At 37.5% G+C, this 16,812-nt stretch overlaps 1 protein-coding gene across 7 annotated transcripts in view; it reads left to right on the plus strand.

The window, feature by feature from the left end:
• The window catches only part of TENM3 (teneurin transmembrane protein 3), a 621,736-nt gene that overhangs the window by 474,053 nt on the left and 130,871 nt on the right, over positions 1–16,812 (plus strand). For all 7 annotated transcript variants that reach the window (XM_043454043.1, XM_043454046.1, XM_043454048.1 and 4 more), the window contains one exon: positions 12,154–12,276. In XM_043454043.1, coding sequence (XP_043309978.1) covers positions 12,154–12,276 — 123 coding nt within the window. The remainder of the gene's footprint in view (positions 1–12,153; positions 12,277–16,812) is intronic.

The raw sequence follows: 16,812 nt of genomic DNA on the forward strand, positions 1-16,812 counted from the left end.
CGTGAGGTCTCAAAGAATCAGACATGACTTAGGGAATGAACATGATAAGCATATTATCTAGGTTTTCTTATTTTGAGTCCAGAACTTTACTCCACTATATCAGAGGGCATTGTTTCTCGTAAGACCTAAGAATTTACTTAAAAATTGCAGTTTGTTATAAAAAAAATTAAAATGTGTTTAAAATTTTGCCAGTAAGTTTTTCACAAGGAAAAACTAAATTAAATATGTAAATATAAAAATATTTATATATAATATAACAATCGTTTGTGTCCCCAAAAAAAATATTTATATATAATATAACAATACCATAGAAGGTTCACAATTACATGATAAAGGTGAAGAGCATATTAAAGAAATGTACAGGGATCCCTGCTGAGAGGACTGAAAATGCTGTAGGTCTTTACCATGGGATCTTTTAATTTTGTTCTGGATGCTTCATCTGTTCCTTAACCCCACTTGTAGTTTTTACAAGCTAGCTTCATGATGTAGTGCCTGAGACACTGAGTTACATAGAATTTATACATAAAATCTAACCATATTGTTTCAGTCATTTCAAGTCATCACAGATTTTACCATTATTTATTTTAAGACTAAAGCTGTTTTTAGATGCATTTTACTTCTTCAAAGATATTCCTTATGATCTCAGAAGAGAATCACATAGAGAGAAGCACTGCATGTTGAAAGTGGGAAAGTGGGTCATTTATTTTTAGGAAAGGAGCCTGAGACCCCCAAACACAGAAGCAGGTGGACGGCGAGAGCCATCTCCACGGTATCAGAGACGACTTCCTCGGTATTTTGCTTTGAAAAAAATTTCCACAACAGCTTCATAAATATCATTAATTATAGTTAAGTTCATAACTGAGGAAAGCTGCTCTCCACGTGAGCCCAGATGAATGGGGAACAGCTGGAAAACTGGCTTCCCAAGCTGTTTTTCAGCCCTGCCTGATGAGATGACGTGAGCGGTCAAGGCAGGCTGATGGGACGTGTGGAATTTATGGTTCCCTACGAGGTGTCAGAAGTGGTGACGTGGTCTCCACATCATTCAGCTTTCATAGGCAACAGAACTTGATAAGGGAGACACTGACTAAATCTTTGTTGACAAATAAATCCTAAACAGCAAACTACTTGAGCTGGTTGTGCCTGTGTTCCTGAAGGGTCTTTGATATTGTTATTAATAAAATTTATCACTTGACAACCACACACACACATACACATTCACACACTCACAAATCATGTTCTTTCTCTCAAATGTAGCTTCTCAGGAAAAAAGTGGACTAATTATTTCATAATTATTATTATGAAAGGGACATTTTGAAGAGGCTATTTTTCCGGATTTTACCTTTTTTTATTTTTTCACATTAATTATTCTTTATTGATTCATTGGAGCAGAAATGTAGATCTTTCTAAAAGCAAATGAAGTGTTGGAGAAGCAAACCACCTAAAGGAAGACAAAGAATATTTTTATGTGTACCTACAACAATTGTACTGTAGGAGATGTTTTTTCCAATGTATGCAATAAGTATGTCCTACATCACAGTATTCCTAAGTTGACATGTTAAAATGAACAATAGTAACTTACATTTTTAAACTGGAAGGGTCTTAAAAATATACTCATTTAAGGATTTCAAACTGATACCACCAGATAAATAGTTTGGCCTATACAGAGGTGTTTTTTTTTTTTTACTTTTTATTTCATATTGGGATATAGCCAATTAACAATATTGTTATAGTTTCTTGTGAATGGTGATGGGGCCTCAGCCATACATGTACCTGTTGGATTTTGCCATATTTTAATCTACCAACCTTCCTCCAAGAATCTCCATATCCCTAATAGTTAGATCTTTTAATAATGATGATTAAAGTGTCTTAAAATTTCGAAGAATTATCATTTTCAGGTCTATGGCACTCTTCTTCCAAAAAGTTAAAACAAGCCAAGGAAATATTATGTGCTTAAGTAGGTCACTAACATCTATACACATTTATTTGCATAAAAGTAGGATATAGGTCTTAAATAGCGTTTTGAGGAGAAAGGAATCCAGATTCCTTTTGATATTATTATTTCTAAAATTGAGTCAGTACAACAAGCCTTTGAATAATGAGTAGATCCATGGGATTTCAATGGTGAAGCTGCTAATAACTGTCACCAATGAATCCTCTGAAACAAACATTTCAGGATAACGGCAAACTCAGTATTTTGGCAAGCAAGGCATGGTCTATAAATCATGTAAATGATTTCATTCTGTATTTTGAATGTTCTTGGAATGGGTCCTCATACCATATTCTTTAACGCTGACAACTGTTACTTCAAAGATTCTCTGGCTTATTGATAATGACTGGCCCCTCTGGGCAGTCAGTCATGAGGGTGAACACTTTTAGTCTTTCTGTTTGCTTGGAGAAGGAATACTTCTTTCATTTCTAGAACAGAACCTGGAAACAAGAGAAAAACTAATGAAACACTAGGAAAACAATCTGTTGTAGAAATCCCAACTTAATTCTCTTGGTGACAGAAACAACAGCTTGATTTTCATAAGCCTCTGTCAGCTTCAGCCCTGGCTGTCAGTGGGCAGCTGGAATTGCTATTTTACTAAGCGGCATCCTTCAACGCAGTATACTGAATCTCCATAGGGGAGAAAGAAAAAAGGCTATGAAATTTAAAAGTATAATTTTTAATATGATTATTTCTAAAAGAACAGGTGTCTAATATTCTGGCAGAAACAAACCTACAGAGCTGAATCATAGCCATGGTTTTACACGCCCATTAATGACATAGGCCAAGAAAGGATTGAAAAGCAAAATACACAGTATAGGAATATAAAATATCAGCAGTCGTTCCTTACTTCCCTCCCCTTCTCCCCTTCAAAACTATTTGTTCATGAAGCTCGTGATTTCTAGTAGATTATAATGCTCAGAGAACCTTGCTACATCAATTGTTAATTCCTTTGAATATCAAAATATCTTATAGTTGGGATATCTTTTTAATAGCAATTTGAGCACATACTAATATTTAAGCTTTCAAAAGAAATATTGATTTTCAGATAACCATGTTTGGGTCAGCAAGGTATAAACTTTTGAAATAACGTTAGCCTTAAAAGTTAATAACAAATAATAATGGATTTGAATGCCAAAATATTGCCTAACACATTCCGTCAACATGTATATGAACACAGCAGGAAATCCAAAACAAAACCTAATTTATGGAAAACTATGTATTCCTAATGACAGTTTAGACCAGTAGGGGTCCAAGTTACAAACTGCAATCTTTACATGAGATACTTTCATTTTGCATTGAAACCTTGGTTGCATTCTGGAAACATGAATCAAATCAAATCATTGCCCTATATTTAAGAGTATTCTTCTCATTTTCTCTGTAAAATCTAATCATTGCACATGTGCATCATGTATATTTATGTATTCATGAAATTTAAACACAAAATGAAGAAATTTTGCTTTCAAAATGCAAGATACCCAAGGAATAGTATGCATAAAATGATAGTTTGAGCCCATGCAATTTTACTTTATTTTAAAATGAAGACAAAGGAACCACAACACTGGTATTCTAATATGTTGATATTTTATTGATGCCAGATGTTTTTTATCCCTTATGCTCAATGATTTAGCCTAAATATTTATATTTTAAAACATTATATTGACATACCATAGAATATAAATCTGGAAGAAACCTTAAAGATCAGTGAGTGCAAGCTTCAGATTTTTACGTAAATAAGATATCTAAGCCTCAGAGAGGCCCAGGGACTTGCCAAGCTTCCAGAACTCGATAGACCCAGAATTGAGACTTGGACCCAGGTCTCTTTAAATGTCAAGTAAGGGCTCCCCAGGATGCCACATGGCCTGTGCCGAAAACTGCATTCATGACTATAAATGATCAGATTCTGATTTGCTTTTCCTGCAGCTTCTGATAACATGTTCTTAATGATTCTTTCTCAGAAAGATTATTTTGGGGAAAAACATACCATGGTGGATGTGCAATGAATTTCAAGACAGGAAAGCTTTCAACCTTAGCTTGCTGAGATGAACTTGGAAGGTTTTGGAGGCTAAACCAACTGGATTGCAAACACTTTCAGGATATCGTTTAGCTTAGTTTTTTGTTTTTGTTTGTTTTTACCGGAATCTGGTTCTCATATTATCTCTTACGTTTTTTGTCTTTGTGAGAATGCGTGCTTGATCTTGTAACATTAACTAGCATTTAGCCAATAATGCCAGGCATGCTAAGAACTAGATTTTAAGTTGCCAAAACCTCAGAGTGTACTCTTCAGGGTTCTGGTGACATAAGCTGGGTTCAAGCTTCCGATGGCAAGGGCGCTTGCTTCTGTGTTCGCTTCGCAACATCCCCTGTAATTTACTCTAAGGTTCTGGCAGATTGCTGGACCATGTCACCAGCTGTTGCCACCCCTCCTTCCCGTCCCTGTTTGGCAGTATCTGAGAACACAGGCACGCCAGTAGAAATAATAGTAGCTGTGATGACAACTTCAGTGGCATGGTCCCCAGAGACAAGATCAAAATTTGGCACCATTTCTCTCAACATGGAACTAAAAATGGCACTGAATTTGCTCCTTGGTGGCATATAATTTTCCTTAATGACACATTTTGGTTTCAAGTCTTCTACATGCTGGCTTTTAAATATCAAACCAACATATATTGGTTAAAAACAATGTCATGCCCGATTTTTTATGGGAAGGAGGTGAAATAAATATATTACCACACTTTCCTTTCATCTCCATCAGCCTTGAAAAATAAAGGGAACGGATGCTATAATTTCTCTCCCTTCAGTGGTATTTCAGAGCCTGAAAATTTCTTCATAAAATCTCACTGGTAGATTTTCACCAGCATATTGTCTCAAAATTATCTCCATTAATGAGATCTTTTTCTTGGCATTTCAACAAAGAAAAAAACTAAGGAATTAGAGAATATTTTTTGAGTGACACAAGAAATATTTTAATTTTAAGCATCTTGAATTCAGTTACAATCTAAGAATACCAGGCAAAACCCTTCAGATGTAGTGTAGAGCAGACTATTGGGCTATAAGTAACATAGGTTGCAAAGGTGATTGACAGTTTAGCACTGAGGTATTTCTAAAGTTGATATCTTTGTAATTCTTTTATCATTGACTAAGGCGGTAGTATAAAAAGTATGCTCATGAATTTTGTAGATGACAAATGTCAGATACTACAACTAATTTAAAAGAGTTCTGACTGGGGATCATCTTGAAAATCTGTATTCTCCCGCTGTGCAAAAACAGGAATTATACTAGGTAATTTCTAGCACATTATTAAGTGGGGCATTTTTGCAGAAACTAACGTCTATGGCGTTTATGCATCTCCAATCAATAATGTGCTAAGGCTGCTTCTGACTGTTACCAGTCTCAGATTCTCTGTTATCACCCTTATTTCTCAGGAACCAAGCTATGGAGAGCCTGCCCTCTAAGATTAACTCTAAGCAAAATATTGAAAAAGCTCAATTACATATTAAACTTTTTTCCTGTAACTATCCTCTCCCATTTTACCATAGCTAACTTCCTATGCATTATTCCCTCACCCCACCCCAAACTCATCATTTTCCATCAGAGTACCTATTTTTAACCCCCATCTGCAAAAATCCATTTGTGCTTCTCCTTTGACCCCCCCCCCTACTTCCCACACAAGAAACAGTTACAAATTTATTCAAATATAAGGTGGGCTGTTCAAGATAAAATAATATAAATTGCTATGGCAGTATAGAGTGCAAACTAATTCTAGTAAGACTTCATGATGAAATGTTGTGTGGACTAGATGTTAAGGTGTTTGTGAGATTTCATCAGGCAGAGTTTGGGGAAGGCACCCCAGATACCAGGAATTATAAGGAACAATGTCATGGAAGCAGGGAAGTTAAGGACACTATCTAAATGGTAGACAGGCAAATCTGGCCAGGCTCATGGGGTCTGTGATGTATCCACCTTGTTGTGCAACAGAGCTCTAGAACTTTCTCATCTTGTAAAATAGAAACTCACTATTCACTAAACAACTCCCCATATCCCCCCATTTCAGCCCTTAGCACCATTCACCTGTCTGCTCCTTTGAGCCTGACTATTTTAGATGCCCATGTAAGTGAAATCAAGCAGTATTTGTCTTGTGTATGTATATAACGGGCTTCCCTGTGGCTCAGTGGTATATAAATAACCTACCTGCCAATGCAGGAGACACAAGTTTAATCCCTGGATTGGCAACCCGCTCCAGTATTCTTGCCTGGGAAATCCCATGGACAGAGGAGCCTGGCAAGCTACAGTCCATAGGGTCATAGTCAGGTGTGACTTAGCAGCTAAACAACAACATACGTATATGATATTTTCTTTATCCATTCATCAGTGGACATGTCTCTTGGCTGTTGTCTCACTCTTCCCTTTTCCTCTTACCTGATGGAGTCACTTACCATCCTTCTACACTGGATCTTTGCTCTGTGTGTGCATTTATTCTATTTATCTCAGCGGGGCCAGGGTGTCGGGGTGGTGTTGCTGTAACAGGCTGTCCTCATTGTCTCGCCCACAACCTTATGGGCAGGAATGCCTGGGAGCTTTGCAGAGAAAAGCACCTGCCTGAAAGGTTCAGGGAAGGTAAAAGCATACATTCTTTAGCTATGCTCTGTGTCAGATGGGCTACTTTCAATAAAGTGTTTAAGTTTAGTATGTAGTTAGAAAAGTATACAGAACGTAAGTGAACAACCCAGTGGAACCACTTCCCAGGAAGAAAAATAGAATATTACCCGCTCTCCAGAAGCCCCCATGGGCTCTCCTGGTCATTGCCTCCCCACTTCTCCCTGCAGAGAGTCACTCCGGGGATTTTCACCTGCTTTGAATGTTATGCACGTGGACTTACACAGTATTCACGTCATTTGTGAGTGGGTTCCCTTGCTCAGTATTCTATTGGTGAAGTTTTTCCATATTGTGGCATCTGGAGGTGGTTCACTCATTCACATTGCTGTGTGGAATTCCGTGGTATGATGATCCTATAATTTGTTTATCCATCCCACTGCCAGCAGACATCTGAGTTCTTTCAAGTTTGGGGCTATAACAAATATTTCTGTGAACATTCTTGTTCATGCCTTTTGGTGCTATGTGGATACATGTTTCTATTGGATATGCAGGCAGAATTTTGTACATCTGTGGGGACTTACCCACTGTATCTAAGATTTTTTAATATGGAGAAAATATATTCTAATTCACAACAAGCAACCTGTAAATGATCTTGCAAAAATACAACTATTTATAGTTGGTAAACATCTTGTATTTACAAGACAATTTAAAGAAATATCAGCTTATGTATTTAAAGAAATACAGCTTCTGAGTATGTCTACTACTGTCAAAAGAGACATGAATTAGCAATTTGTGTTCGACTTTTTATAATTCCTTTGAGGTGAATGCTCAGTTTTGATTCAGATAAGTAGGAAAACAGCACAGTGCAGAAAAAGGAATCCTGAAATAGCATCAGGAGATCTGTTATATACTTTGAAAATGTTGGTGTTTGTTGTTGAGTAAAGCTCTTGACAGTTAATATGTGTAACTCAAGATCTCTGTGCAAATACAGAGACTGATCCCAAAGTTAATGAGAGACAGACACACACAGAGATACGTATCGTGAGTCTTCTTCATGCACTAACTGGGTAAATCACTGACCACCCCCCCCCCCCCGTCTGCCTGTGTTACATCCTCCTACATCAGGGGTAACGATCCTGTCACACAGTACATTTATTAGGAGATAATAGCTATCAAGGTATTTTAAAATGCAAAGAAAACACACTGACACACTGAACTGATTATATCTACATGAGTATTTCTATAACTTTAAAATACACACCTCTACTGTTTACTTATGTAGTTTTTAAATTGTTTTTAAGACTCTTGGAGTTAATCAGAACAGCCTGTTATTAATTTAATCACCGTCATAACATTACTGTAAAGCTTTCCTTTTGCAACAGTATCTTGCGATGGAAAAGTATTCATGTGGCAGGATGGTGCCTGGAGTACACAAGTGTTACCGGTTACGGGTTTTTTCCTTCCTTCCCCTCCGAATTCTGTCTTTGCCTTCAGTCTCCTAGGTGTGGTGCAGAATCGTGTCTCTAGCCTACGACCCTCACAGAGGTTAGTCACCTTCCTTCTGTGTGGATCTTCACACTCCGCCGCCCTCGGGTAGGTTATAGGTGGCGTGTGTCTGGGTGGTCAGAAGGTCTGGGTCTGAGGTCACAGTCCACAACTTACTCGTTTGGAACCTTACACTCAGAAAGTCTCAGTTTTCACAGATTTACAATTAAAAAAAATAGTAACTACCTAATGGAGTCTTTGGGAAGATTAAATGAGATGATAGGCTAAAGCGCGAGCAAAACCCTTGACACACAGTTAAGTGTTCAGTGAATGTTTTATTTTAAAAAAAATACTGCATCCCCATGTTCCCACACCAACACAGAGGACCCTGTCTGCAGCTGAGAGAATGCCTGGTCTTGCTGCCAGTCTGTACCACCTCGCCTAAGCCGTCCTCGTTAGCTAAGCGGTCCACCCAGGGGGTCAAGGGCCCGTCGGTCTCTCCTCTGACACTCTTCCCATGCCCTCCGTCAGGTCCTATGCAAACAGGACCCATCACAGCATCATGAAGAGTGGCAGCAACTTCTCATGGAATCAACTCTGCTTTCCAGCCTGGGCATTAAAGAATTAGGTTCATTCTTCTTTCTTTATAGGTGTATTTTATTTCTCTAATTCTCCCTTTATCTGTCTGCCAAGATAGCTCATTACACCAGTGCTGAGTAATTTCAGTAGCATTCTTTTTTTTTTTTTTTTCCAACTCAAACTGAAATCTTTTGATGTGAATTTAATATTCTTTTTTAATTTTTACTTTGTACCTTGTCTCTTACTAAATTCAGTACTGACTGAGTTTGTTGCCTCCTTTTTCTCTCTCTCTCTTTCTGTCTCTCTCTCTGTCCCTCTCTCTCTGTGTCTCTCTCTCTCATTAACTTTGCAATCAATTTCTTTATTTGCATGAAATTCTAAAGTTGCACATCAGTGTCGAGAGCTTCACTCAATACCAAACACCAGCATTTGCAAAGTATGTAACATCCTGAGACCAAACAAGTGTTTGGTGTCTGTTTTCAAAGCAGGGTTTAACAAGATACAATACCATTTGGTATGTTTCTCATTATATGACATCTTAAGTAGAACCAAAATCCCACTTTACTGAGATTTTCTATAATAAAAAATATATGTAATAAAGCTGTGGCCCATCTGGCAAAAAGTAAAATAGCTCTCCAAACACAAACATAACATTGCTTTTTAACATTTGATATCTGTGCATGACCCAGGGACTGTTCCTCCTCTTCAGAGTCTGTTAAAACCAGTAATATAAGCAAATCTATCATTCAAGAAGGCTTTTTATGTTACATAAAAGCTCACAATGCTGAGCTTATTTTGTGTAGAAACTATGGCTCTTTTGGAATATTATTGCTAAGCCAGGGTATGTCCGTCAGAACTTTTACTGTATGCAAAACTACAGCATTTTATTCACACATTGCTGAACTATCTAAAACCTTGAAAAATGTCTGAAGTGATATATGTTTAGAAAGCTTCTGATATTTCAAAAACTACATACTTTAATGCAAAATGACATGAAATTATACTTCTTTATGAGTTGACAGTTTGTATATTGGAGAATTGTAAACCTGTATCTTAATCCTTGAAAAAAAATAGTGTTTAAAGGAAATTGCTGAAAAACTATAATTTAAGTAGGGAGTATGAGCCTATATATTTGTTACAAATTTTCCTGGGTGGATATGGCTACGTTCCTGTCTATGTTTGGTGTGTTTCTTTACTAAAGGATGATTTTTATATAAGGAACTGTTAACAAAAGAATGTGAGACTGTTAACAGAATGTCCCCAAACTGTTGAATCTTTTTAAAAAATTGATCAATTATATACCATGCTAATGGACTTTGACTCAGCTATTATACTTTTCCTATAGCATTATGCTAAGGTCAGTCATTAAATCATCATTAATAATGTAACACTCCATTCTTAGCCATTTATATTTTTAGTTGGTATTTATTAACTTTGCCTTAAATTGCTATACTTGTGTCCACAAAAGTGTTGTCTGAAATTTTAAAACCTCAGAAAATGGAGTTTATTTCTTTGACAGATGCTTACTGAGATCTGGTCGGTAGCAGACACTGTATGAGGCAAATGAGATACATGAATGATCTAAGACAATGTTGGGAGATACTTCACGCAGTCAGGGAGGTCTCCCCAAGAAGCTGACGCCGACTATCAGAGGGAAGAATAGGTAGTTTGCAGTGGGTAGAGAGCACTGCAGATATGAGGGCTGAGGTGGGTGTTTATTGAGAGACTCTCTGGTCTGGTCAGGTGACTACAAATGGTTCAATAACCTGGACTACAGAATAAGTCAATGAAAGACCTACATACTACGGGCTGTGCCAGTGGGTACCAGCTATCCTTCATATATGTGGTCTAGAAAATTCCTGGAGAAGGGAATAGCAACCCACTACAGTGTTCTTACCTGGAGAATCCCCTGGACAGAGGAGCCTGGAGGGCTACAGTCCATCGGGTCGTAAAAGAGTCAGACACAACTTAGCGACTAAACAATAACAACAAATTCTAGACTGAGATTGAACCCACGTCTAACTAACTGCTCTTTACACTCTGTAACAGCTTAGTTTTGTTAATGTATATTCGATATTTAATAAGGGCTTTTAGCAGTAGTCGTTATCACACTGTCTCTAACAGTACTTTCTAAACTTTTACATCTCTCTTTGGTAAATTCCAATGTGTATAATGAATATATACTGTCAAATAATGTTGAAAAATTCTCCTTTTTGACATAGTAATATGACAATCACCAGATTTCCCCATGGATATTTAGCCTTCCTTAGGGATTAATTCCTAAACTCTATTTTATGGAGCACAAATGAACGTTCAGTGTTAATGGTAAATGTGACAGTATTATTCTAAATATTTTTAAAGAATAAAGTAAAAATATGTAAAATAATAAATTATATTACCTTTCTCTTTCTAATTACTTGGTCTTCTAGTTAGCTATTTGCTAAGGTATTTACATAAAGAAAATTAGTGAACATATAAAATTTATGTATGAATTTATACATAAATTTATAAGATTATCAATCCTACATCAAAAACTATGTGAAGTTACCTGACACTTTGGAAAAGACCCTGATGCTGGGAAAGATTGGAGGCAGGAAGAGAAGGGGACGACAGAGGATAAGATGGTTGGATGGCATGACTAACTCGATGGACATGAGTTTGGGTAAACTCCGGGAGTTGGTGATGAATAGGGAGGCCTGGTGAGCTGCAGTCCATGGAGTTGCAAAGAGTCGAACAAGACTGAATGACTGAACTGAATTGAACTGAGTCTGACACATATGCATGTTGCTTGATCTATGCTAGTGCTGAATTGTAAGTCAAAGGTTTGAAGATTATTCATCTTGAATTAAGAATATTCAAATATTACTGTATGTTGTGCATCTGAATCCATGCTGACCATTTCATGCACCATATTGATCTGTGAGACCACTTGTTACCTTAGTCCAAGTGAAGAACGCCATGTCTCTTCGATTCAGTTCAGTTGCTCAGTCATGTCCAACTCTTTACGACTGCAGCATACCAGGCCTCCCTGTCCATCGCCAACTCTTAAGAACCTATAAATGTTAGAACCAAGTATTGTACGTGTCCAAGGGGCCTGTGGTCCTGTCCTGCCACTCACTTAAATGATGGTGAATGGTAGAATCTAAACACAGCAGAGCAAAGAGTGATTCATTCTAAGAGTTTCCCAGTACTAATTAGCTGAGTAATAGCAAATCTTTGTTAAAGTGTTGCCTTGCACTGCTGCCTAAATTGCCTTTGTGTGAGGAACTGTTTTCTAATTTTTATCAGGCAATTAATCCTTGGCATTTCAGAACAGGGAAATTTTCACTTTACATGTGACACTTGTTACTCAGAGTTATGGACAGTCTAACTTTACATGTGACTCTTGCTATTCAGAACATGGAAATTCTAAGCTTACATGTGACTCTTGTTCTGAACAGATGTACCATTTGCTGTCGTAGCTGGGAGCAGCAGACCTTTAAACAGCATGTGTTTTTTGCCCCCAGCAATGCATCTCTTTGGCCTCAACTGGCAGTTACAGCAGACCGAAAATGACACGTTTGAGAATGGAAAAGTGAATTCTGATACCATGCCAACCAACACCGTATCGTTACCTTCTGGCGACAATGGTAAGAGAAAGAATCACGTGTCCTGTGTTCTTCTTCTTTTCCATAAATTTATTTTTACCCATGTTAGAGCCAGTTCGGTATGGGAGAAGGAAGAGGTTTTAGAATTACAAATATTGTCTTTGAATGAGTGGCTTTCATTCAGTTGCTTGAAGCATTGAACATTCACATTTTTATTATAGGACTAATACAGTGTTCTGCCTTCTGAGTCGATGGCTAGGCTTTTCTGCCTTTCCTTCACAAGTGTGAATTTTGTTTTATTTTTAGTCTGTAAATAGATTCTAATTCAGTGTATCATCTCTTATATCACCTTGGGTTTATTGAGCTTTCTTCATTCAGCTAGTATATGAAGTTGGAATACTATCTTCATTTTGTTTTAGAAGCCTTTACATACAAAACACATTAAAGGATTATCGTTTATTGACCTTTCCTCAGCTTGCCCTTTCTCTAAACTTTCAAAAGTTTACACTTTAAGCTAACAGACTTTCAGATCAATTGGTTCCGAGTTTAAAAATTGGCATTTAAGAGGTTAGAGAATGCTGTATTTCTTTTTTTTTCAATATAAACACCCAGAAAAATATGTACATGTGTAAGTATATTTATATGATGTACCTATTATTATTATCTGTGTGTACATGCTTGTATTTATGTTTGGCATTTGGCATTCTGTGACTTTTTGCAAAATGTCATAGTACTTTATATCTCAAAGCAACCGGATAAAGACACCTTTTTCCGTCACATGAGAAACAGTCTCTTTGCCTTTCAGCATTTCCCTGGCTCACCTTCCTCTGTTTCTAATCTAGAATATTTTTCTTCTGCTTTGGCATCAGTTATTTTCATCCTCATGTGGCTGATTTCTTTGCAAGACTAAAAAGAAGCTATTGCATATCTATATAGTATATTTATTTGTATTTTATATATGCTGCTACTTTACATGCACCCACTGGCTATGACTAATGCTTTTACCGTATTTTTTTTGTTCTTTGCTTTTCCATCTTCTGTTTTAATAATAATACGTCATGACACCTCTCTTCTTTCTTAGGAAGGATGATGGATTTTAGAAGATGTTAGATTTTCACAGTAATAATAAATACCACCACTCCTGCCCCTGTATAGAGTGTTTAATAACAAGTGCTATATATTCACCCTTCTTCTTTCTTAGGGAGGCTGAGGGATTTTAGAAGATGTTTCTAAACATTAGATTTTCACAGTAATAATAATAATACCACCACCACTGCCCCTGTGTAGAGTGTTTGATACCAAGTGCTATATATTTCAAATAAACTATAATCTAATGGTTGATGACCGTGACAGTGGAAATTAGCACACAGTGGATTAAAGAGGAGTGAAGAAAAGCTGGCCTAATTAAAACTGTTGGTGGGAAATTTCAATTAAGTGAAATATAATTACTTTAAACAACTGTTTAATCTTTTATGCACTGATAACACACATATGAACAGATCCAGTAACTATACAGAAATTAAAAGTATTTATTTTGGGTTTATGTAGATTGAAATTTAGACTGTCTCTTAAAGTGGATGGTTCCTATGAATGATCAAATGGCACTTGTCAACCACACAAGTAGGGTACTTTTTTACAGACAGAAGAGAAAAATGCTTATTGTACACATTTTTTTTTATTTGTTATACATCCTAACGTTTTATGGGGCTCTCCCCAATGGCTTGGCAGTAAAGAATCTGCCTGCCAATGCAGGGGATGCAAATTTGATCCTTGGATCAGGAAGATCTCCTGGAGAAGGAAATGGCAACCCACTCCAGTATTCTTGCCTGGAGAATTCCATGGACAGAGGAGCCAGATGGGCTACACTCCATGGGGTCGCACAGAGTCGGACATGACCAAGGGTCTGAGGACAGCACATTAATATAAGACAAAATGAAGGCCATCAATTTTGGTTAGTGTGACTCTGGCAAATGACTTCTCCAAGTTAACAACAAAAAAAAAATCTTTTATAGAAACTTCCAGTTTTATAATAAATAAGTCATGGGATATAACATACAACATGGTGACTTTAGTTAGTCACCATGAGGATGAGGTGGGGGCCCCCACTCTCTCCCTCCTACAGTCCCATGGCTGGGGCTTCCTTCTCAGGGCCTCCCTAGCCCAGCCCTCCTTCCCGCATCCCACACGGCGCTGTTGGGTAGGGACCCTGCCAGGAACTGACCAGCTCAGTGATGGGGCCATAGTGTGTATGTTCACATGAGCAGGGACAGAGGGGCGCGTGGGAGGTGTGCCCAGGCATCACCCCCTCACCTCTGGGGAAAGTGAGACAGGGCAGGGACAGTCTCTGAGGTCAGTCCCCAGAGGGGTGGTTACCTCCCCTTCCTTCACTGGTCTCATATGTTTGAAAGCTGTGAAAAAGTAGATCTTAAAAGTTCTCATCACATACAGAGAAAATTGTGACTATGTATGTTAGACGTATTGTGGTGATTGTTTGACTATATATACAGTTACCAAGTCGTTATACATCAGAAACCAATATAATGTTGCATGTCAATTACATGTCAACAAATAATTAAAAACTCCTTTTGTATGAGGACAAATTGAAAAACTATGTGATTCCTCCTCTTTAAACAAAAAAAGGTTCAGATTGCTTTTAAATTTTACATTATTGTTCATCATGTATGAATTTCCTCAAATACAAGCCAATTTCAAAGAATTAGATTTTAGAGCAAGTTAAAAATGGCCTGTGAATTGAAGAAATGGGGCTAACAGTGCTTCAAGAGTATTGAGTTTTATTCAATATTGCATATAGTATTTATGTTGTTGCATTGTATAATAGCTCCTTAATTAGATGCTACATTGATTTTGTCCATTAAACTACGGTTTGCAAGGTAATGTTTTAATTCACTTAGCTTGTGATGTAACACTCTGTATACATAATGTTAAGTTATGGCATGTGGTTGTTTATAAAAAGATACTTTCTCTCAGAGATCTCAAAGTCAGAGTATGAATCCAAGGTTAGGTCATAGAATTGGAGGGTGGGCTATTGATTTTCTATAAATGCCCAACCTTGCTTCCTGATGTCTTAATTATTAGTGCCTCTGTGGGACCTAAGATGACATTTATTATCATTTACCTTCCTTGACAATTGTTAGACCTTCAGAGTTGGATGTATTTTCTGCCTTTTCATTTTAATCAGTATAGGCCAGTTCACTCACATGATATGCAGGCAGCAAGCTCATGATATCTATGACCCCAAAGAGTAGTATTTTTTAACTTTGAGTGGTTTTCCACTGTCATAGAGTAATTCTCAAACAGATACCAAGCCCCCTAAATTACCGATAGGATTTTTAAGTACTACTGTGTTTTGTCCTTATGATATCTGGGGGTTATAAACTATTATTCATAAAATATCTCAGAGTACAAAGTCCTTTATTTAATGGAGTTATCTGAGAAATGCCACTTTACTGATGTGTTTCTATATAAACTGGGAATCACATAAGAAGGAGAGGAATAATAATAGCCATGTGTACTCAACCTCTTTATATTTTCACACTCTGACAACTGTATTTTAAGATATTAAGACTGTTGTGACACACACTTACTGATGAAAGGAAAAATCACATTTAGCAGGTGAAAAGACAGCTAGTGGCTCCCACATTGAGGCTCAACAGGACAGGTTGGGGAAAAAAACCTTCAAGATGATACTTTATTGTGTTTGAAGATGTGGTACATCTCACTCTAACTGTGAAGGCTCTAATTGGTTTGATTCCTAACCCACACGCTTTGAGTTTAGAATAACTACAGGGCAATCTGTTGCCCTGTCTATTTTTCCCTCCATCTTTCCTCCTTTTTCTCTTGGTAAAACCTACAGACCACCTTAGTATTTCCTGTGATCCTTCCCAGGTTCAGACTCTGGGGGCTTAAGGATGGAGTGATCTCAGTGAGGGAGGATGGAGAGCACTGAAACTAGCCCTCCTTTCATTTCCTCTGAAGCCAAAGTTTTCTGGAATTCAGGACATGATGAAAGACATCTGTTTCCAGGCTTTTATCTGGGAGGGCTGACGAGCTTCAGAGGAAAAGGTTGTCCAAGTATTTACAAGTTTATCAAACGGTGTCAATGGCACAACTGACTTCCAGGTGTGTTTACAATCAATAAAGAGCATTTGAAAATGCTAACAGCAATGACCACGCTTGACCTGGCCGAATGAGAGGAGGGCCGTGACTTGAAAAGCAACAGTGCAGAATTTAAAAAGACAAAGCACCTTCACAAAACTCTAGTCTCCTGACATTCAGATAGAGGCTTTTTAGCAGGAATGATGTACTAATATTAGCTGCCAGTCCCATGGATTTAAGCAGAGAGAAATCTGTGATGTCCTTATCTCTGTGCATCACTGATTATAGTGAGAGGGTCAGGGCAGCATCTACCTTTTAGGAAAGAGACATTTTGAGACCTCAGTTCAAAATAAATCCTAGATTCTAAATAGTGGAATAATTTAAAGCAGACAGACATTGATAGGCACTTAAAAATGAGCACATTTCCTAGGATGAGCTAGATCAGTGATCTTAAAACTATTT

Source organism: Cervus canadensis, chromosome 31 (assembly GCF_019320065.1).
Source record: "Cervus canadensis isolate Bull #8, Minnesota chromosome 31, ASM1932006v1, whole genome shotgun sequence".
NCBI lineage: Eukaryota > Metazoa > Chordata > Mammalia > Artiodactyla > Cervidae > Cervus > Cervus canadensis.